Here is a 25,252-nt window from a genome sequence, read left to right as displayed (position 1 = left end):
AATGGAAACAGGCCATGCCCTGGGTGTGCTTATGGATGTTTATATTAATTTTTGAGGAAGATGTAAACGGTGACGTAAATTTATAATAAATATAAGTTATTTATGTATTTCTCCATAGTCAAAACTACTGTAAAACATTTATTTATTTATTTTATTCATACAAATACAAACATATTATTACAAAAAAAATTAATAGTAATAACTTGTCCCAAACTCTATGAGGCCAAGGGCCCTGTGTTGAGTTGGAATACAACATAATGGAAAGTGGAAGCACGTACATAATTAAATAATAGCAAAAATAAATTATTATTACATAAACATGCAAATATTTCAAAGAGCATCTGGACAACACGCTTAATATAATATATTCATTCATTAGACGTACCTGTAGAAATTATAACGGACTCAGTATTGATGTAGACATTTTTAACTGCACGTTGCATTTGTACAGAAAATTTCTTCATGGGGTCGATTATTTGGGATAGTTGCTGAATGTACATCTTGAGTGGTTTATGCTATGTATATGTGCCGCATGTAATGTACCTATATGTTTGTGTATGTTTTATATGTGAGTTCATGTGTGTGCGTGGATGGCTCGGAGTGTACATTCGGTATTTTTATTTATTTTTATTTATTACCTCCATGGAAAACGCAAATGTCAACAATTATTCATTTCTCACTTAAAATTCTTATTTATTTTTTATTTTTTTGTCACACTTAATGTTAATATCTTTTATATTTATGAAAACTTAGTTGGTCCTTTTATGTTAAAAAATTGTTGTTTTTAATACTTATTTTGTATGACTGTAGGTTTTCTGAATAAAATAAAATAAAATAAAATAAAATAAAATAAAATAAAATAAAATAAAATAAAATAAAATAAAATAAAATAAAATAAAATAAAATAAAATAAAATAAAATAAAATAAAATAAAATAAAATAAAATAAAATAAAATAAAATAAAATAAAATAAAATAAAATAAAATAAAATAAAATAAAATAAAATAAAATAAAATAAAATAAAATAAAATAAAATAAAATAAAATAAAATAAAATAAAATAAAATAAAATAAAATAAAATAAAATAAAATAAAATAAAATAAAATAAAATAAAATAAAATAAAATAAAATAAAATAAAATAAAATAAAATAAAATAAAATAAAATAAAATAAAATAAAATAAAATAAAATAAAATAAAATAAAATAAAATAAAATAAAATAAAATAAAATAAAATAAAATAAAATAAATAAAATAAATCTATTCAATATCTCGCAGCAGTCTTCTGCAATGGTCTCTTTCCTTTGACAAAATCCAGACTTGTACACTCCTCCTGAAAATGGTGTACTATTATTGATAGTCAAATTTAATGGTAAGCTGCACATAATCACTTCTATGGACGATTTCCCCCTGTCTCACGGGCAGATCTGGAGTACATTTTCATGACTGAATCATTCTGATTATGTCCGGAAGGTACTCTTTATCGTTACTTAGATTGGTTGCCGATGCCTGATTTAGGATAAACCTGCTATTTGCAATACGTGTTGGGAAGTTTAATGTGCAACGCCTTTTTTTTTTTTACAAAAATAGCGGTGGGTAATATATATATCATCCGAAGTAAACATATTAATCCGCTTTTCATGCTTTACATAAATATATGTTAGTACTTACGTTATTTTTTATTACACTGCCTTCAATAAAATCGGTATTAACCTAAATACAAATGTCATCTTAAATATTAAGTTATTAGGATCTGTTTCAAGGTTTTAGTTTAAGGTTATTTTTTATCGGCTGGTTTTTTATTTCATAAAAATATATTGCTACCTAACAGAAAAAGCGAACGTAATTGCTTTCTTTTGCGAATTTCGGGGTCAGATCACAGTAATAGTTTATATTTAATTATTTAAAAAAATATATGTATATTCCGTAGTTTTTCGGCTTTAGCCTTAAAAAAATGTCAATGGTTTTAAAATAAATTATGCAGATATTTATTATGCTTTAATGTTTTTATAGTTATATCTGTATCCGGGCGGATAAGGAATACGGTTCAGTGTGTGAAATAGAACCAGAACCCTGAACTTGTCTTTTTACGCGATGGCTACTCTCAAGTAAAAACCCTGAAAGGGGAAATCGAGTAGAGATTAATCCGCCACGTTACGTAGAAAGTAATAGCTGGTGCGTTCTAGTATCATGTTTGAGGTCCTAGGTTCTATGTTTGTCAGGGTGGAGGCGAAATACCTATTAATTTATATTTTTCCTTTTACCAACAATAATTAATAATAAAAATAATATGACCTCACTGGGGTTACCCGTGCCGAGAACACTTAACAATATACTTTTTTTCAAATATTTTTACATTTGAGAATAAACAAAGAAGACCAAATTATTTTATTTTTTTTTATAAAAAGAAATATTTGCGTTCTTATGATTTACCCAAATATTTAATTTTGAGGGCCATTTTCAACGAGTTATAAATAACTCACTATAAGAAAATGGAATCAAGTTGGGGTAGAGTGGGATTCGAACCACAGACCTTTGGTCCGTGAGTCCGAGACACTAGCCACAGGACCACAACCCGATCAACTTAATAAACAGAGATAATTAACTAAATGTTCAGACAGTTTTAAACACTCCATATTTATGTTTATTAATTTATGTACATCTATATTGTTTATATAACAAAACGCAGAATGAAAGAACAAAACCTAACATAAGCTATACACTTGTGGAGCAGTTGATTTAATATTGGTTTGGGCAAATGAGACAATCTATTTTACTTCTACCTAGCTCCACTATCCATTTTTTTATAGCCTTATTGAACATATTCTCGTTACAAATTGTTTTAATAGATAGTGGAAGTGGGTTATATATTGGTTTTAAAAGTGGTTCTACGCTGCAATACTTCATAAAGGTTTCACATAGTTTACTTTACAAAAGTCAACGGAGGAAAGGGTTGAGGAAATGTGGATATGCAGACACGGGCAGAGTGGTAAATAATACATATCGTGTTTATTCTGCGAAAAAGCACTAAGTCAAAATTACTACTTCTGAGATAATTGAAGTTCAAAGTTTGTAACGAAATAAAAAAAAAAAATTCATTACTAAGCCAACTTGGAAAAATGGCAAATTGATGTATTTATTACATTTTATTCAATGATTTAATAAATAACAACTGAACTTTCAGAACCCTTTTTTTTCAAAATAATATTGGTTTGACATGACTTAGTGCATTTTTGCTGATACACGGGACCACAACCCGATTTTTTCGCCGAATACCCACGAAATTATGTTAAGTGACTAAGTTAAGCGTCTAAGCTTCAATGAGTCGACATATAGTTAATTTATCGATCAGACTTAGGGCCTATTTCACCACCTCTGAGTAAAGTCTTGATTGGAACTACTCGTCAAGTAAAACAAATAATCTGTTTCACCAGCGCCAAGTAGCGCTATTTGGCGAGCAAGACCCTGAGTAAACTACTCAAAGTTCTTTCTTATGGTTAACTGTTAATCATAACCTAGAAAAGGAATAAAATGGCGGCAAAACAATTTGACAGCCAGCGAAGATGGTTTGTGTTTCGATTTGTTGTTTGGAAAGTGTGTGTTTTTATAAATTATGGAACTGATAGAGCTTGTGGACGGTTTTTATGAAGAAGAAATGGTTGAAATTCGGAGAAAAAAGGTTTATAGGCCTAGAGAAATTACTTCGAGACGTTAGACGAAGCCGACTTCAGGTCAAGATTTCGCTTGACAAAACAAGCTGTCAATGAAATACATGGTTTGATTGAACATCAAATTCGTTCCAGAAGCACTCGGTTTGTAGAAGTTCTTTACATACTTATGGAATATTAACTGTTTGTATTCTAGGAACCATAATAATACGAGTTATCATTTCAAGAATAAAGCTATGCTAACAATTATCAAGTTACTGTTGACATTAAGATATTTTGCAACGGGCTCATATTTACTGTTTGCTAGAGATTTCAGTGGTGTGAGTGAATCATCTGCATGCCGATTTATAAAAGAATTTCTATAACCTACGCTGTCAAAAAGAATCTTACTAATGTAGAAACAGCTAGGTTGGTATATTTCAGTAACTTCGACAGCGTTATATTTTACGGTATACTGCTGTGGGGAAGTGCTGCAGATATTGTAAAGAAATGTTTTAATTAATAATTGTAAAAAATAAATTTAATCAAAAAATGCGTTGCTAAAAACACGTGTTTGGCCTTGGCAGTTGTGACGTAAAGATTCGTGACAATGTTCTAAACAAATTTGAATAGGCGGGAACAAATAAACATGAATCGTGACGTATTAGGGCCGTGGCTTATGGAATGACCGTTTTAGCGCGAATTCAAAATTAGAAATTCAAAAATATTTTTTAAGCTACAAATAATTAACTTTTTTTTTAACTGGACAGTATTTTATAGACCTTTATTACTTTTTAAATGTAAAAAAGTTATATTTACCCATTGTTATATAGTTAAAATTTATTAACGTTTATAAGTGAATAAATCATGAACCATATGTAAAGAATATACTAAACTAAACGACCATTTAAACCAGCCACGGACACGTCAGTCTAGACTTCCGTATTTCATTCTCAAAAATATTCTCTATCTCTGTTGTAATGTTATTCCTGATTACTCCCTAGGGGTGGAATCCTATCCGTGTCTACAAACATCGCTACTTACTCAATATTGTTGCTATTTATAACTCAATGAATTAAAACAAAAATGTACATGCCACAATTTTTTTTGTTTGACCAGTAAAAAATCAATATCTCGAAAAGGGTTGGCATTTTATTTTACAAACTCATTACGGAAACTTAATTTGTGTTTTACATTTAATATGTTTTGGTTGTTAAAATTTATTTCGTATGCTTTTTAAATCCGTAAATAAAGACACCGTGTACTGAATAAAAAGGTCATCGGCTCTGAGATTTGTTTAATCGCTTCCGGGAAAATAATTTTACAATAAATAAAGTCCATAACACCATCTCAGTACAATAACCTCGCGGTAAAAGTGTTATCAAATTGACCTCTCAATTATTTTCACGGATAAATTATTTGTCATTGATTTCATGCAAATGACTATGAAAACAAATCATTCGTCCTTCAAATTAATTGCATTTTCTAAATAAGGCAATCGAGGAACCTTACAATCGATCTTGACATTGAACAAGACATATTTTATAGATTCCCAATATTATTTTGAAATACTTGTTGATATTTATTTTACAAAATACTCTGCACAAAAGATGCACTGGATTTAATTGTATCAAAATCAACCGAAACCCATTTGTCAGGTCGTCACGATAAAGGCCAAAGTCAATTTCACATCAACCCCAAGAAAACCTTATTTTTCTGACGAGTAGATTCAAACTAGAATATAATAATAATAATTATTATTATTATGGATAACTTATATAGCGCCATTATTGTAATGACAAACTACGAACAAATGATTTGTACAATGTAATTGCAATTTTCAAGCTTTTGAATGGATTAGATATTCGCAAAATAAATCCACAGATTTTGGACGCTTTCTTTGAAATGTGATCAATGTGATGGTTGAATTTAAGTTTGTTATCAAAAAGTATTCCTGTATATGTGAAAACACCCTTTCAAATCAATATTTCATATCAACCATATCGGGAATCGAACCCGAGACCTCTCGCATGGCAAGCTAACGCGCTGACCATGGCGCAACGAGGCCGACAAATTTAGTGGAAAATTAAATTGTCTGCAACTTTCTTCTAAACATTTTTTAAATCTTTAATCAAGATACAAAGTCGTAAAAATGCGTAATAAAGAGCAAAAAACAAATAAAACGCACGATTTAGTTTGATTTTACGTGAATGTCTATATTGTTTCCAAAACCTTTTTTTAGATCAACGAATAAAAAAATTATTTGTAGATTGATAATTTTGAATAACTTTTCTATTGACAAACTTATTTTATCTCTGATAGGTGGCGAGATATAGTCAGAAAATTTCACAGGTTCAGTACTTTTTATTCTTTTTTCCCATCCGCTCCCAAGTGGAGCTTGAGGACATCACCAGACGCCTCCAGGATACGCTATCACCAGCTAGCACTCTCGCCTCCTCCCTCGTCAATTACGCATCCCTTAGTTCCGCCGAATAAACCAAAAGATCGCCATCGCTGTCAGTAATTCTTAGGGTATTTTTATTAAGATTTTATGTATAAGAACAAGGCAAAATTACGATGTAGGTATGTACTAAATATAAGCAAGGCATGCTACTTATATCTGCTTATATTGATGAACGTAATAATGCAAATAACAATATCATTGGACCTTTACATGCGTCTTTGACACTCTTTTACATTTTGAATAGACCCTTTTATTGATAAGTTTATTTTAATATTATGTATAATATTCGGTTGCCCTTCAAACCCAATTTATTGAAAAATTATTCCAAAATATTACACAATTGAATTTGATTACACAATCAATATTTATTTTAAATTTCGTAAAAGTATGTTAATGTCAACGATGATCATAAAAATGATGATGTTACTTTTCAGAGATAATCTCAGAAAATACATAGACCACCATAGTCCCTTAACTTCAGAAGTTTATTCCTCCTGGTAAACTCCTTTTTAAATTTTCATATGTTTTTTCCTAAAACTTGGGTAAATCTTTATTTTTTCTAGACTAGCATACCCTACACCTGCCCACCAAAAAAAAAAGAAAAACGTATTTGGCCGTTGAAGCGATACGGGCCAGACGCGGACAAAGAAAACGGTTGGGTAGGAGTTACACCTTAACTCATGTCAATTAGATGAAATACAACTCGAAGATAGAATATTTTGCTTCTTAAGTCTATACAGTAAAACTCCAACACATTGTTGGGGTCAACCACACTCGTAAACCTTTTATATTCGGCAATGATAGAGGGACACGGTTCATCAACATGGCCATGATCTGCGTGCGACCATCGTCTTACAGTCGTTATAGGGTTGTATCCCAGATACAACATAAACTGGCTTCCGATCGAACCCAGAGTATCCGAAGAATCCTCTAAATGTTCCGTCTCCAGATAGACATCCTCACTGTCTGATTCCCACTTAACATCAAAGATATCGCCTTCCAGCATAACAGTAATTTCATCATGCGTCAATGCCATTATTGCCTGTAAAAAAAATTACACAAAATCATATTATTTACATGTCTTCATAATTTTTTTTTATTTTTTTTTTATTTAAATTACTACCAAATCACCTAGAAAGTTGGTATGTATCTAGCATACTCGTACAACACCCTTTGACTACCAATGTAATTCCTGAAGTACATGGATTTGATGATCGAAAAATGATACAGAAATAAATATTTATACCTCAAAACTATATAAATATATTAGTTTATACATTTAATAACCATTTAAAAAATATGAACAATATGTAAAAGTAATATCTTACCTTATAAAAAAGTTTATATCCTTGTGACGCCCAGCCAATTTGAACCGCCAAAAGCATCGTTGTAAAACCCAAATAACAGAAGAAGCGTAGGCTACCAACATATTAACTATATTTTTTCATATAGAGAATATCTTCGACTAAATGTGTACAAAAAAAAGGAGTTGGTTGGTTAAAAAAAAAGGAGATATTATTATTATTCTTCGTGTACCTGAGGAATGACGCTGGTAGTGAAAGGATTAATAAATGTTGAAAATCGTAAGGAAAAAAACCTAAATACATTTTTAAATATAAAAATAGTCAAAAACTTATTAAAAACAGCAAGTGAAACTGAAACGTGCATAAAAATATATTATATTCTTCATTTATTGTTAAACTATGTACTTGCATTTTATAAATTTAAAAAAAAATATGTAATATAACCAGCAGACAAGCTTCGGCTTTTGCGGGAACAAAAATACAATTATGTATGTTATTTATTTGTTAAAATAAATCAAACTTAAAAAAAAAAGATAGGAGACATCTTGAAGAGTAACATTATCGCATGGGCAGGTGTTGATCTCAGATATCTTGAATCTGTGCAAGCAGCTAATGAATCCACCATATCCGGCACGCTGCATTTTTTAAAATTCAAAAGCACAGTAAATAGATGGAAAAAACATTTGTATCCGGCATTGAGTCGTTAAATGTTTTTGGAGCTATTTCAAATTACCAAATAATTTGTTATTAAAATTAATAATCGAACCATGACGACTTTCATAGCGTAAATTCGAAATTACTAAATCAGCGTTTATCAAAGGCTATCCATAATCGTTTGACTGGACTGTACTGGCTGCTGGCGGTCGTCCTTGGAGCTAACGCAGTGTCTAGGTCTTCAAACCAGTAATCGTTTCTTCGACGAACAACATTTACGCCTTCCCATTTCCACTACCAAACAAGAATATCGTAGAAAGCTGTTCAGGAAATAAAAATATTTCACTTAGTAGCGCTTGAAACAAATCGATTAAAATAACCGAATAATTTATTTTAGCTAATAATTGGGAAGAAATAATCGATAGCGAAAAAAGTTTTAAGTGTGTCGAAAGGTTTTATACAAGGCTAGATTTTTTCAATAAAACTAAAAATTTATTGCAACAGAGAGGGAAAATATTTTTGAGAAATAAATGTAGAAGTCTAGGACTTATGATCTGCAACTGGCTGGTTTAAATAGCCAATTTACACAAAGTAACATTCATGATTCTGCCCATGTTTAAACATCAACATTTCCTCAGATACATAAAACATTGATAAAATAAATATAAAAAAATGTTTTAACCCCTTTTTTTCCACCCACCGGTTTCAAAGCTACACAAGCTTCTTTATCAAGGTATACTTAACTAATGAATCTTATCGCATTTTATTTTAACGGTGATTACTTATTAATAATAATTAAACATTTTTACACATTAAATAATTATATGAGAACTGTAACCTGTAACGCAATTTGTCGGCCTCGTGGTGTAATGGTCAGCCCCTTTGCCTACCATGCAAGAGGTCTTGGGTTCGATTCCCGACATGGTTGATATTAAATATTTATTTAAATTTGTGATTTTTCACTAAAAATATTTCATAGTCCCTGGACTGGAATCTGAAGCGAGAGACTGATCATCTTACCTTCATTTAACAAAAAATGATCAAGATACGCTGCGATTGGTGTGTCTATGCAGTGCCCTATGCACTATTAGGTGCGGAAAGGGAATTATGATGATGTAACGCAATTTTTAGGATCAAATAGTCCCTTGTGTTAGTTAAGTAAAATAATTTGTGATAACCTGTTAGTATAATTTATTGCAATAACTTTCATAATATTAATAGAGTTTAATTAAGCTAAATAAACAAAACAATTACAAACTCTTTTTTACTTTTTTGTGTATGTTGTGTTCACATAAAATTAATGAACAATATCTAAACATAACAAATTGTGATTATTATACCAATGTCTATATGTATGTATGTTAAAGAGATACGAAGGTTACCAAATTACAACAGAGATGGAGAATACCTTAAATAAAGGAATATGGAAGTCGAGGCATTTACAGGGCTTATGACCTGTCATTGGCTGGTTTATATGGCCACTTTAAACACTGTGTAACATTCACCATTTTGCCTATGTTTGAACATCCAAATTTCTTCAATTCTTTTTTTTGTTGATTTTAGTGAAGTTAAAGAGCTGAAACCTTTATTGTTGTGAAGAGATTCATCCGTCTGAATTAATTCACGTACTAGGCAACGCCTGAAAACAATTTTTCAATTTTTAAACTTCTTCTTGGACCAGTTGCTTTCATTACAATATTTGAATTTGTCCAAATGTTCGTAGACAAAAGACTGGACCCCCTCGGGAGTCATTCAGATTAACAAATTACAACAGGGATGGAGAATACCTTTAATTAGGGAATATGGAAGTCTCAGAATTTACAGGACCTGTCATTGGCTAGTTTAAGTGTCTTTTGTCGTTTGTCTACGAACATTTGGATAAACTCAAATATTGTAAAGATACGAAGGTTTTCACGGTCACTGTTATCAATTTGTTTCTTTTTTTTGAGTGATACCGTGTGTGTTCGATTTGTTCTGACGTTTCAGGTACCATTGCAGGACCCATCTTCGGGGTAAACTGAGTAAACTGAAACGTCGAAACAAATCCAACACACACGGTATCACCCAAAAAAGAAGAAACAAATTCTACTGTTTGTTGTTTGTGAACCAAAATAAATTTATTATTTAATAAAAATACATCGAAACATGGTATGGAGCTAAATAAGTCAAATAAAATAAATAAGAAAAATAAAATAAATAAAATAATGGAATTAATATAATAAGCCAAGTCTTTTTGTCATGTTGTTTTTGTAAAGATGGGAAAAGTAAGGTTAGATGTATTTAATCTTTATAACTAGACAGGAATGCACTAAAGGAAATGAAATGTATTAGGTTATTTATTAATTTTTTCTTACTGTGAATCGCTTTTTTAATTTCTAAGATTTTCAGTTAAGATTTTATTTTCACCATAAAAAAACTTTTAAATCGGTGTCTTTATTGAAATCATGATTATTTTCTATCAGATGGTTTGCGAAATCCATCTCACTTTACAATTCCTATCTTTACAAAAACAACATGATAAAAAGACTTGGCATATTATATTTATTCCATTATTTTATTTATTTTATTTTTATTTTTTCAAGAATTAACGGTACAAGTACCTTTTACATTACAAACATACATAAATATTTACAGTGGAGTATATACAGTAACAACTTTTTTAATGCTTTCTTAGAAAGAACATAATTAAAATATTGATTCCACGCTGAAATTTTATACAAGTAATTGTTTATAAGCTGGAAATTTCAATAAAAATATGTCACCTAAATCCGAATGTTTATTACCCAGCGCATGTAGAAGATTCAGTACTGAATTGCTAGAATATATTCAGATATGACTGTTGCAGTGATAATGTTGAACTAGCCTAGTCACTCTAACTGGTACTTTAAAAAGAAAGAGGGCCAAAATTTCAGGGCTGTCCTATACTGAATTAACGATTTCAAATAGAACTAATAATTCATTAATAGTTATCCTGTCCCTTAATTTAATCAAATTTAATATATTTAATAAATAATCATAGTTACGAAATTCATAACGTATTCCTAATTTAAAATTAACATATTTCAAAAACTTATTCTGAACTCTTTCTATGGTAATTTGGTGAGAGGCATAATAAGGGCTCCATATTGTAGAATTATACTCCATGATGCTTCTCACCAAGGAGGTGTGTAAAATTTTTAGAGTGTTTATATTTTTAAAGTCCTTTGTGATGCGCAAAATAAAACCAAGCGTTTTCAAAGATCTACTACTTATATCATTAATGTGACTGATAAAAGACAATTTCTGATCAAAAATCACACCCAAATCCCGCATTTCAGTAACTGAATCCAATGCAGTGTTACCGATTAAGTAGTCAAATAAAATAGGATTTTTTATCCTGAAAAATCTCATGATATGGCATTTTTTTATATGCAATTGAAGGTTGTTAATAGAACACCATTCAGATAACTTATCTAAATTATTTTGCAATATAGCACAATCATCAACATTGTTAAAAGTCCTAAAAATATTCATGTCATCTGCAAACAATAATACTTCGACTCCTTCAAATATGTCAACTATATCATTTATAAATATTAAAAACAATAATGGGCCCAGGTGCGATCCCTGTGGAACCCCGCTAGTAGCAAGAAAATGATTTGACAAAGTATCACAAATTTTCACTGTAAATGTTCTCTCAGTCAAATAATTTTTGAACCAACACAGCATTGGACCACTTACACCAAATATTGATAATTTTTGTATGAGAATCTTATGATCCACCTTATCAAATGCCTTACTGAAATCTGTATATACAGAATCAACTTGCTTCTGCAATAAAAACGATTTAGAAATATAGTCTTCATATAAAATTAAGTTAGAGAGAGTCGATTTTGACGAAATGAAGCCATGTTGGGCAGAACTATTATTATTTAAATTATGTGATATTTTATATAAAACAATTTTTTCAAAAAGTTTAGGGATAGCTGATTGCATACAAATAGGTCGATCATTAGTAACATCAGTCCGATCACCCTTTTTGAATATAGGGGTAATGTAACCAGATTTCCAAAATGTTGGAAATATTCCTTCAGAAAGTGACTTATTGAAAATTAAATAAAGTGGGAAAGTAAGGCAATCAACACAGTTACAAGAATATAGAAGGAATTTTATCTGGACCATAATTGCATTTAGATTCTAGTTGGTTAATACTCTAGTTGGTTATATTTAGCAACCACTGTTAAAATATAATAGGATAAGATTCGTAAGTTAACTCTTGTGTGTCTGCGATGTCACACTAGTCGACATAGGATACAAGACTTGATATGTCTCTCTTATTTTTTTAAATGATGAACTCGGATTTTTGTAATCTTCAAATGGATGTTTTGACATCGGATTTGGAAAGTAAAATTTGTATAACTATGCTGTATTTTAATCCTAAAAATATTTATCCTTGCTACGCGAAGAATTAATGTCCGCTAATTCAGCAACACATATGTATAAGAGAGAGCACGAAGATAGAACTTATAACAAGGAAGACAGAGAAGCTGTTTTGTGGTCGGCGTTGTGTAAAATAGATTCAGTCGGTTGATGACAGTGATGGGGGACGCACGCGCGTCATATGAGTATTTATGAGTTTTAATTTATTTTGCTATAACAGGGTTAAATTATATATATATTTGCAAAAACTATGGAAAAGGAATTATAAAACAGTATATCTCCTTTTTTTCTTCTTTAAATGTCTGAACTTTTTACTAAAATATTCCGTCTTTTACTAGTGGTAACACGACGTTACATCACCGCGCGCAAAGGGATTATTTAACACGGTCTTTTAAGAGCTAAGTATACCTTTAAAAAAAAGCTTGTATAGCTTTGAAATTGGTTGGCAGAAAAAATAAAAGTATGTGTTTAAAAAAGTTTTGTATTTATTTTATTATAAAAAATAACCACAAAGTAGTTGCTTCAAATATAAATATTTGGAGTATTAATAGGACTGAATGTTTTAAAAAAACTAACTTTTTCAATCTATTTATCTGAAAATACCATTGAGGAGACAGACATTCTTGATCTGGACATTTAAAAAAATATTGGTTTGGTTTTTAGTTTAACAGCAAACGTGTAACGGGCGGATTTGTTCGTACTTACCATTCTCTTACGCAAACTGTAGCTAACTTCATGTTTGATAAATATAATGGTTTTTGTCCATATGGGCAAATCTATTAATGTGTGGCGTATTATTACTCTACACTCACAAGCTTACCCACGGGTAACTAAAATTATAACATTCAGGTAACTTAATAAATGAATAAACGCTTTTTCGCAGCACTGAATGTTTTAAAAAAGGACATTGTCAATCCATTTTTCTCAGAATAGTATTGCATGCATAACTAGATATTCTTTGAAAAAAATTGTCTCACCGAAAAGTCTCTAAACTTAATGGATAAGCGGGTAACTAAATGAATAAAATGCTCTTAATTTAAAAATACATAAATGCTGTTCTGCAGCACATAAAGTAAAAAACAAACTGTTTTTCTTAGAATAGCATTGCGGAGAAATTCTTTATACCTGGCACAAAATAAGCGTAATGACGCAATACTTTAAAAAAATACAATCAGTTCGAATTCCGATCATTTCGTAAAAATCGCGCGTGCAGGTAGCGGAGCCGTCCTCGCGACCTTAGCAGCATCCCCTCCGCGTCCGCACCGCGAGTGCCGCTGCACGCGGGAAGTAGGCCATCTTATGCAATACTCTCACCGGAGCCCGCCAGCATCTCCCCCACCGCCGCGCCGGCACTCTCTCTCTCTCTTTCTACATCTCGGCTGCGGAGAAATGGGGACGCGGGTTATGCAACAGATCACAGCAGACTGAGCCGGTCGATGGACTACTTATGGCGTGACACTTACCCGCGCAATGTTCCGATGACATAATGAATAATGCTACGGGAAAACCAGCGATTTGCCGGCTTTTGTAATTCAATTAAGATGTGACTTATCTGCATTATTCAGATGTTTTCATGTGGACAAAGTGGCGAGATATGATTTTAAACCCATTTAAATTAAAGTATTCAATTTTATGAGGATGTTCACTTCTCCGGGAAATGGAATATTAATAAAACATGTTTTTTTACACGCGGTAAAAATTAGAACACTGTACGGCGAATTTTTTCTTAAATGTAGATACGATTTTTTTTTAAATGAACTACTTTAAATGACGTCACAAGTTCTTCTAAAACAACCAATGATTTCCGGTTGATACGAAATATTTATTAAAAGGATGTTTTTACACTAAAATATTTGCTTCCTTTCCTCCTTGATTTTTAACTTTTAATTTGACTTTTAATTTTAACTTTTAATTTTAACTTTTAATTTTAACTTTTACTTTTAATTTTAACTCTTGATTTCAACTCTTAATTTATACTTATTCACATGTACATCTACTACCTGCATCTAATGAATTATTTGGTTGCGAATTTTTACAAAGAAATATAAATGTTCGTGGAAGCAGAGAGAGAGGGAGGAAAGTAGAGTTGGAGCTATACATTGTCTTCTCCCTTTTATGTAATTTTTATTTAATATTCATATTTTTACTTTTTTAGAATTCAACACTGTGTAACATTCACCATTCTGCCCATGTTTGAACACCCACATTTCCTCAATTCTTCCATTTGTTGACTTTTGTAAAGCAAAAGAGCTGAAACCTTTATCACGTGGGTGAGATTCATCTGTGTAAAAGTGAAGTGTGTAAAGTGGCCACTTAAACCAGCCAATGATAGATCATAAGCTCTATAAATGCCTAGACTTCCATATTCCCTTCTCAAAAATATTTTCCCTCTCTGTTGAAATAAATTTAAGTAAAAATATTATTTTTTTACCGAATTATAATTGGTTATCGTAACAACTTTATTGATAACTGACTCATGAGTGCCTAACATAATTGTGTGTATTTTTAAAGTCTTTGTGACGTGTAAATTACAGATTCAAACCGGTAGTTTACAAGTGTCTATTTACTGTTAATGTTTACCTTTAATTTATAAGTATGATAAATGATGTTTGTCTATCGAAGATGAAATCATGATGGATCTTTATATTATTTTCTAAGGTATATAAGTATCGTAAAACATTAGGTAATATTATCCATTCTATTGCATCGTCACAATTTTAATTTTAGGGAATTAATTGTCATTTAATGAAATTCAATTATAAACATTTACACACATACGAGTATCTCAATTTAAATCAATCTGTTTATACAAGTTAAAATAAAATAAGAGATAAGTTGTTGAAAATATTTCTTCAGTCTAATCGCCTTATTATAGAGTCAATTATTCACTTAAAAATAGAAATAATTTCTAATACGTATATTTTTTAATATAATATAATGCAGTTTTATTTATATAATTAGGTATATTAAATTATTATTAATATCTACTATTTTCATGCAAAAATTTTAAACTTTTTGATACGAGAATTATCAAATATATATTATTTCCAAATGTGGTCTTCGTGGTGTTATGGCTAAGCCAATTGACTCACGCACGGAAAGTTCCGAGTTCGGTTCCCGGTGAGAAAACAAAAAAATATGTGATTTTTCTCAAGCCTGGTGTTCTGTACTGTAAATTCACCACTCTAATTGGGCCTTCGGGTCTGTTGTGTTGAAAAAAAAACTAATAAGCTAATCTACTCATTAATTGACTGCCCAGGGATCACAATAATAAGTTAACAGAGTTATGTTCGATATGGTATTTTCGTGTATTAAGCCGTGAATAACGTCAAAAACATACAACCTACTCTACAAATAAAAGATTTTTTAAAGATTCTCCTAGTGTTTATATTTTTTTTAAATTTTTCATTTATTAATTTATTTTATTTTTGCACCACAACAGGCCAGGAGGCCCAATTACAGTGGTGGATTACATCATTTCCTTAAAAAAAAAAAAAAAAATACTTTTTGTGCAGCACTGATTGAAAACACCGTTTATTTATTTGTTTGGATTTTATATGTTTTATTAAAAGTACTAATAATTAAAATTATAATTAAAATAAACAAATTACTGTAAGACGTCACTCCCCATTATGTAACACAAGAATTGTTTTTTTCTCTTACGTTATGATAAACGTTAATCTAAATATATTAAATTTATTTAAAAAATAGTATTTGGTAGTAATATTGTAAACTTTTATGTATATTTTTGTTTGTCTGAATAAACTAATAAAAATAAAGAAGGGGCGGGACGGGACGTCTCTGACATTAGTGGGTAGATTATTCCATCGTCGAACAGCTACTAATGTGGAAAAGAAGGCAAAGAAATTTGAGCCGTGAATGGGTATTGAAAGAGTTTTCCCGTTACATGAACAAAGAGGTGTATTCGATAGTATAAGCACGAAAAGTTCGTTTAACAATATTTTTGAGTTAATTCTATAATTTTAAAAACAATTAAAAATACGCATTTTATTGAAAGCATCGATAAAATATAATATGGAAGTTAGAATGGAATGATCTTGAAATTCGTGGACACCTGTAGCAAACTTATTCTTGTCCATATCTGCTATTTATAAAATCGTCTAAGAGCAACTTTGTTTTTTATGCCCCAATGTGCAGAATGTGTAGATTAGTCAATTCATCACACGACTTAGAATTCTTTGGGATAGATCTTCCGGCTTTTCGTAGATCTTTTCGCGACTAAACAGTGTGGGATGAAGTTAGATTGGCATGGTTTAGCTCGAAGTCTTAGGTCTTTTGTTTTTATAAATATATTGTATACAATTATTGTTTTGCCCTTGTCTGTCTTTGCCAAATAGTTTTATGTTCTTTTTGTTCAGTTTCTTGCATTTATGTTTCTTCATGTAACTGTTGTAATTGGCTTAGGCCATATATATAATAAATAAATATATTGATTGATTTTTTCTTATTCCTTAGCGGAGTATATCCTGCCGTGCAGCCGCAGCGACCCCCAGCTGAACGCCTGCATCAAGAACTCGTTCACGCACCTGAAGCCCTACCTGGTCAACGGGCTGACGGACCTTCAGGTGCCCAGCATCGAGCCGCTGCACATCCCCTACATGGGCATCGAGAACGGCAACGGAGCCGTCCGGATCAAAGCAGCCTTCAGCAACATGTCCGTCGTGGGGGCCAGCAACTACACCATCACGAGAATCAGGTATTGGTGCATTTTAGGAATAGTGACAGTAGCAGATTACCTGGGTACTGACTTTGGTTAAACTTTTTTTATATTTTTTTTATATATAAACGAGGGTTTTGTAAAAAATAAGGTTCTCAATTTTTTTTCAGGTTTAAGGCATTTTTTATTTGAACGGAAAATTACATAATTGGAAAGCTTAATTTCTTAACTAGTTTTCAACATAATCACCAGATTTTTCAACGCATTTTTGTTGACGACTAATCCACTTTTGGAATCCAACTTCAAAGAAGTCAGGACTCATATTGACCATATCGAGTCTGTCCAGCACCGTTTTCTAAGAAAAGTAGCATGGTTGCTCGAATTACAAAGGGGTAATTATTCCTATTTTGAAATAGAGCAATCTCTTAATCTGTCTTCATTGGAGAGACGTGGAACTGAGATGGACCTTGTATGCATTTTCAAAATACTTAATAAGTGATGTCCCATCTCTGTTGCAATTAATTTCTTTTCATGTTCCCAACCATCTCATCAGAAGTCAAAATCGCTATTTATTAAATCTTATAAGAACAACTTTTATTTTTATGCCCCAATGCCAATGTCCAAAAAATGTGTAGATTAGTCAATTCATTACACGACTTAGGATTCTTTGGAATAGATCTTCCGGCTTTTCGTAAATCTTTTCGTGACTAAACAGTGTGGGATAAAGTTGGATTGGCATTGTTTAGCTCCAAGTCTTATGTATTTCGTTTTTGTAAATATATTGTACACCATTATTGTTTTGCCCTTGTTTGTTTTTGCTACATTGTTTTATGTTCTTTTTGTTCAGTTTCTTGCATTTATGTTTCTTTATGTAACTGTTGTAATTGGCTTAGGCCGTATATATAATAAATAAATAAATATTTCAGGTTTGAAAAATAAAATAAACTAAAATATTATAACCATATTTTTTATCAAAGGATATTTTGTACTTACTTGTGACGTAAAGTGACAAATTTTTTCATCTAATAGGCAACGCCTGAAAACATTTTTTAAATTTTTTTATACTTTTTTTTTAAAAGGAAAAAATAAATATTTGCGTTCTTATGATTTTCCCAAATATTTAATTTTTAGGGCCATTTTCAACGAGTTGTAAATAACTCACTATTAGAAAATGGAATCAAATTGGGGTAGAGTGGGATTCGTACCAAGGACCTTTGGTCCGTGAGTCCAAGACACTAGCCACGGTACCACAACCCGATATTTTACCAGTTAGTTTAATCAACAATATTTTGAGTATGTCCTAGGGAGAAAATTTATCCTGTCTAAAAACATTTCGACATACTCAAATTGGGTAGATTACAAAAAATATTTATCCGTTTATTTAGCCTCCGGTGCGTGGAGGAATTTGGTGTCCGTCCTGCTTGTTGAGTTTATGACTCGAGGGACCACAATAAATTCTAAAAATTATTGCGATACCTTGAAAAAACTCAGAAGAGTCAACCAAAATCGCCGGAGAGGAAGACTGACTAAAGGCGTTAGACTGCACCACGACAATGCGCCCCCGCACGTCTCTCGCCAAACCGAGGATTTAATCGAAAATTTTGGCTGGGATCTCATTGAACAAGCTCCCTACAGCCCTGATCTTGCGCCGAGTGACTTCCACTTGTTTCTAAAATTAAAGCAACACTTGGGTGGACAATGTTTCGACACTGATGAAAGAGTGCATGAAGCAATCACCAAATTCCTCTACGGACTGGAGGCGGACTTCTTTGAAGCTGGATTCCAAAAGTGAAATAGTCGTCAACAAAAATGCGTTGAAAAATTTGGTGATTATGTTGAAAAATAGTTAAGAAATTAAGCTTTCCAATGATGTATTTTTCAGTTCAAATAAAAAATGCCTTAAACCTGAAAAAAGTTTGAGAACCTTATTTTTTACACAACCCTCGTACATATATTTGGACCCCTGTATTTAGTAGCCTTACGTGTCATGTACAAGGCTAAGGTACTCGGAAAAAAATCGTTGATTTGATTGAAAAATTTGTTTATCTTGAAAATGGGATGTTCTATACTATAGAAATGGCGCTATATCGGTTATCCAAAAAAATAGTTATATCATAAGAATTTATTTTCAACGTTATTTCTGATTTGTGAAAATACCCTATTAATATGTTAAATCCGGAACGCTACCACGAGGCCACAACCCGGTTCGTCGGCTTTTTAAATTATCCAGCTAAAGTTGTTTGTATGTAAATTAAAAATGCTTCTAGTCAACTGTCGGTGATCTTCGATCCTTGACAGTTGATTAAAAATTAAGTCCCTAACGATCTTTGTTAAAAAAATCAATGAAAGATAGAGATATCAACAATGTTTTGAGTATGTCCAAATGCTTCCAGACTGGCTGGATTTCCTCCCTGGGGAGTTGTTCAAAATTATTTTTTTTGCAACAGAGAAAAAACATTTTTGAGAAGGGAATATGAAAGTCTAGGCATTTACAGGGCTTTTGACCTGTCGTTGGCTAGTTTAAGAGGCAATTTTACACACTTCCATATTCCCTTCTCAAAAATGTTTTCCCCTTGTTTCAACAAATTAAAATACGAATAATTCCCTAGGGAGGAAATCCAGCCAGTCTGCAAGCATTTGGACATACTCAAACATTGTTGAATTAACTACCTGGTAAAAGAAGAAGCATAAAAATTGGAGAATTGTTTTCAGGCGTTGCCTAGTAGGTGAATTGATACAGCAGGATGAATCTCACCCGCGCGGCCACGTTATAATGGTTTCAGCTCTTTTACTTCACAAAAGAAAACAGATGGGAGAGTTGAGGAAATGTGGATGTTTAAACATAGGCAGAAAGATAAATGTTACACAGTGTGTAAAGTGGCCACTTAAACCAGCCAATGACAGGCCATAATTACATATCTTTCTCTTTTTTTTACCTAAGCTAAATTTTACTTTTTATTTTGGATTGCTGAATGCTTTGTTGTTAATAAAGTTTTTATAATGGTTTTTTTTTAAATTTCAATAAAATTACCATGTTGTACTTACTTACCTTAATTTTATCCCTCTCGAGCGTATTATAAACTTAAATAAATAAATAAGCCCTGTAAATGCCTAGACTTGCACATCCCTTCTCAAAAATGTTTTCGCTCTCTGTTGCAATAAATTTAGAAAAAAAATATCATCTCGATCAAATGTTTTTACCAAACAAAAAAACAAAATAAATCATACAACATCCATAGAATTATTTAAATTCGACTCAAATTCGCAGTAGAAACACACGTTTGCATGCTAATTTTATTTGATCCAATATTATTTTTCAAATTGTGTAATATTTATTTTATGTATTAAGGAAAATATGATGGCATTTTTGAAAATACGATTAAAGTTATTACAGAAAATAATGTTAGAATTAAATTTGTTTTTCAGCCCGAACTCGATTTTCAGGTTTAAAGCTATGAATATTAAATTTGATAAAACTTTTATGGATTATGGATTTGGTCACCGTAATAAATAAATTTAATAGTAACATGGTGATAATCAAATTGCATAATAGAGATCTCTATTATACGTTATACATTATGGCAAGTTTTTTTATTATTATATTAAATAAGCAAATATTACGATGGTGACGGTATTTTTTTTTTTTTCATTATATATATTTGGACTCCTGTATTTAGGAGCCTTACGTGTCATGTACAAAGCTGAGGTACTAGGAAAAATCGTTATTTGTTTGTCTTGGAAATGGGATGTTCGATCACTGATTTTGGTTTATTACCTTTATGAGTCCAATCACCATTGTTACAAAGTTCAAGAACAATGGCGCGTGATAACTAATTTTAACTACAGTGTGGATATCTGTTAAGGATATTCCATCTTTCCTGCACTCTGCTTTGAGATTATGGCGTTGTAAATTTGAAAAATGGGCACTGAAATAACAGATGTTCGATACTCTGGGAAGAAATATCATCGCATGGACAATAGTCATCATTCCTTAATTAAAACCTATATGGGTAACTTCTCATAGCTCCGTGTCCGGTAAAAATTTGGGTCGTTTCGAAAGTACATGGGGATGATGACGGAAGTTTGCTGCATCAGCCAGGGTTGGGAAAAACACTTTTGTGATTTTACCTGTAGAAGAAGTGCGGTAATGATCCTCCCAACGCTGACGCTGCTTGTAGTAATATTGTTTCCTCGCGACGTCCGAAAGTAAGTCAAAAGGTTTGGTATTTAAAAGGGGAGTGAGGTTACTGAGCGCATAATAAATGTTAACAATGAGTGTCTCGAACAAGTAGAAGAATTTGTGTATCTGGGCATGTTAAGAAAAGATGGACGAGTAGAAAAAGATGTTGAATGAGCGCACAACTAAATGAACTGCGCAATAAGCACTGTAATTGTTCATAAAAATATGGCATTCGAAGCTAGACTAGCGTGCACAGTGAGGCTTTAGTTCCAAGTTCTAACGGTCATGTATGGAAGTGAAACATGGAACTGGCAGACGAAGGATGAAAGCAGATTGATCGTGGTTGAAATGCAATCTTTTAGGCAAATGTGTGGAAAATCTGAGACAGGTATAATTGATCAGATTAAGAAAGGGTCTCTGAAATGGTTTGGTCAAAACGAATGGATGACGAAAGAATGGTAAAACAGATACAATATAGCCAGAATGAACGGTATCATAGGGCGAAGATGACCAAGGAAGACGTGGCATGATCGGGTAAACCAAAATCTCAAGTATGGTCATGTCAAAAGGCATAACCGAAGAGCATGTATGGCAAGATGTATGAATGTGGAAGAACCTAGGAATGTGTGTCAAGATAGCCGTGTGTGGTGTTCCAACCTCTGCCTACCCCTAAGTAGAAATGGCGTGATGGTAGTAGTAGTAGTAGGTTTAAAATACACATATGTTAAACTACCTGAAAACGAGACGTTTCACGCCCTATCGGACACGTATTACGTTACCGCGTCTCACTTTTTTAATACTAACATAGCGAAAATGGTATGGTAGAACAAAAAGAGAAGTCGACTGCCGCATACATCAAGCAACCCTTGCGTTGAGCAAAAAATCAAAGACTTTCGAGTCAAATATTATAAACCTAAAACTCCGCAAGCAACTTGCCACGACATATGTATGGAGCAAATTGATGTACGGCTGGGAGACATGGTGCCTTACCGAAAGAGATTTTTAAAAAGACTAGAGGCCTTTGAGATGTGATGCTACAGAAGAATATTAGAAATTTTCTGGAGAGACCACATCACTAATGACGAGGTTCTCAGCAGAATCAAAGAAGGGAGGCACCTTATCAAAAACATCTCGCGAGGCGAGCTCAATGAATCGGCCTCATTATACGCCATGAGCGTCTCCTGCATGAAATAATAGAGGTAATGACTGAGGAGAAAAATTACAGAGGGTGCCCCCGACGGGAGTATTTGGAGCAAGTGTGCGAAGATTTGAACTGCGCCTCATATATCGAGCTGAAGAGGGCTGCAGAGAATAGAGACCAGTGGAGGACGAGATGCAGGACTGTGCTGCAAACCAATCCCCAGGATTGAGACCGCGAAGAAGAAGCGAAAATGTAATATTTATTTACAAAACATAGAAACTTTCAAATCTTGCGCCCTTCACTGCAGTATTGTCATTTTTTGATAAAATACACATAGTCAGTACATTAACTTTACTCGAGTTTCCCTGTATGCGAGTGAAGGAATACAGGAATACAAATTGGGACGTAGCCATACTTTCCGGATCCCGCTTCAAAAGGAAGAAGAACGTGGTGATACATGCAAAATAAACAACTACATAAACTATGTTCACTTTAAACTAGATTTATTAACAAAAATTACAATTTATTTATCTACTACATACATACTTAGGTAATAGATTTTTCTGGATTATGTCTTGTCTGCCTAACTAGGTACAACCTGTTTTAAGGCAGACATTTTTATGCAAAAATAAACAATAACATGACTACCTGGGCTGGTATTCCAAACGAAATTATAGCGCGGTATAGCGCGTTTTTACGTACTAAATACGCATTATAGCGCGCTGTAAACGCGTTCGGAATACCAGCCCTGGTAGTTAATTTATTATAAAGTTTACAATATATATACCATTTATTATTTTAGAATGTTTTTTAGTAAGTTTTCCGATTTTGCTCTACCTAAATCCAGTAACCATTTTATTACAAATTTATTTAATTGAATTCGGGTCATGGTTTTGTAATGTTTCGGGTAACATAGTGAATATTTTGGGGGCAAAAAACCTGAAATTTCTTTGCCCGAATTCAGAGTTTGTGGTAGACCCCATGACCCATCCTTTAGTTTGGCTTCTGGTAGTTTGGGTGTGGTCCCTTTGGGATTTGGTAGAATAATTTGCTTTTACAAATATGATTATTCTAGATACATATAATTGCCTTATATCTAATATATCGGATTCCTCGAACTTGACGCTGGGGTACCTAAAGGGCTTTTTAAAATTATTTTTACTGCCGATTTTTGAGCAGATTCGAGAGGTTTTAATATTGATTTATTAGTGCCTCCCCATCCTATTATGCCATAAGCTACAATGGAGTTACATAAAATATAATATAGTTGTTTGATTTTAATTAGGGATAAGATGTTACGTGTTGACTTAAATATATGGGAAAGTTTTCTAATTTTTTGTGTTATATATTGTATGTGTTCTGTCCATTCTGTACATTACTGCAAAATACTTAGTAAATTATTACAATATTATTATTCATTGAAACCCATTTGATTTGCTTATAAAGCATGCAAAAAAAAAGAGATAAAATATTCATCTGCATTCAATAAGGATATGATAATTAATTTGCTAATTTTAAGTGCAAAGTTTCATTCTGTTTTAATATTAAAGATAAATATTTATTATTCCCACATTATGACAGACCTTGAATTTGAGCAGTATGTTGATGTTTTTGCACTTTCGTGTCAATTAAAAAAGTTAATAACTGGGTGCTTAATACAAGCGTATTAGTGTTCGGAGATAGAACTGGTACCATTAAGTATACTATATTAAATAAATACAGGGTCTGAGTCAAAAAAACAACAGCAAACCAATTATTTTTCCAAATTTATTGAATTTCCCTCAAAATAGGCTCCTTCTGAAGCAATCGGGTAGTGGTCCCGTGTCTAGTGTTGCGAACTCACGGGCCGGAGGTCCGAGGTTCAAACCCCACTCCACCCCCAACTTGATTTCCATTTGCTAGCAGTGAGTTATTTACAACTCGTTAAAAATGGCCACCAAAGTTGAAATATTAGAGTAAATTATAGGAACGCTAATATTTCTTCTTTTCTTTTTAATTACATTTTTCTCGAACAAACAATCCACCTTTTCTTTTAACTATCGACGTGCTAATAAGCGACGTAATAACAATTTCTCACCCTGGTTGTTTATCGTATTCGCGATCACAATGAAAAATCCGTGAACACCATAATATTAATATTAAATGTCAAAATATTTACATTTTGCGACGTATTATCCTGCTGCGTAATCACAAATTTGAATTTCACCGGTGTAAATATATTATAAAAACTGGTATTTTTATTTATTTATTTATAATATTTAAAAACTAGTATTTTTATTTATTTATTTATTAATCATCATGCTATCCATTGCATTTAGCCGGTGGTTGGCAACTCAAATGTTAAGAAAAGCAGTCGCCATGGTAATTGTAATTTATTTTTCACTTTTTTGTATTAGATGCTCCTTACTATTTTGCAAATGCAATATATTGTATTATTTTTTATAGTAAACGCCTATTTTTCGCCAATGAACTGTATTTATTTACGAGGAAAACAAAAAACAAACTTGACTTGGATATTACACACGCGTTGACTTATGACTGCGATAACTTAAGCATGTTCATTATTGTTCGTTGTGATCGCTCAAATGCTTAGCTTATTTACAAGTCGATAGTTATTTGTGATTGAACTACTGACGGAAAATTATTCTAAATCTATATCGAAAATCGAAAAAAAAGAGATTGCCACACTACTATTGTAATCTGTCAAAAATATCTTCTTATATTGCCTAAACTATAGTAATAATTTCTAATTTATATTTTGTTTTT

General features: G+C 32.0%; 1 protein-coding gene across 1 annotated transcript in view; it reads left to right on the top strand.

Moving 5' to 3' along the window:
• The window catches only part of LOC148276873 (protein takeout-like), a 62,489-nt gene that overhangs the window by 29,519 nt on the left and 7,718 nt on the right, over window positions 1-25,252 (top strand). The window contains exon 2 of the mRNA XM_088233640.1: window positions 16,964-17,204. Coding sequence (XP_088089766.1) covers window positions 16,964-17,204 — 241 coding nt within the window. The remainder of the gene's footprint in view (window positions 1-16,963; window positions 17,205-25,252) is intronic.

Source organism: Micrasema longulum, unplaced genomic scaffold (genome assembly GCF_059751315.1).
Source record: "Micrasema longulum isolate JH-2025_06_02 unplaced genomic scaffold, ASM5975131v1 h1tg001135l, whole genome shotgun sequence".
Classification (NCBI taxonomy): Eukaryota; Metazoa; Arthropoda; class Insecta; order Trichoptera; family Brachycentridae; genus Micrasema; species Micrasema longulum.
This window is presented reverse-complemented; position numbering and strand designations above follow the sequence as displayed.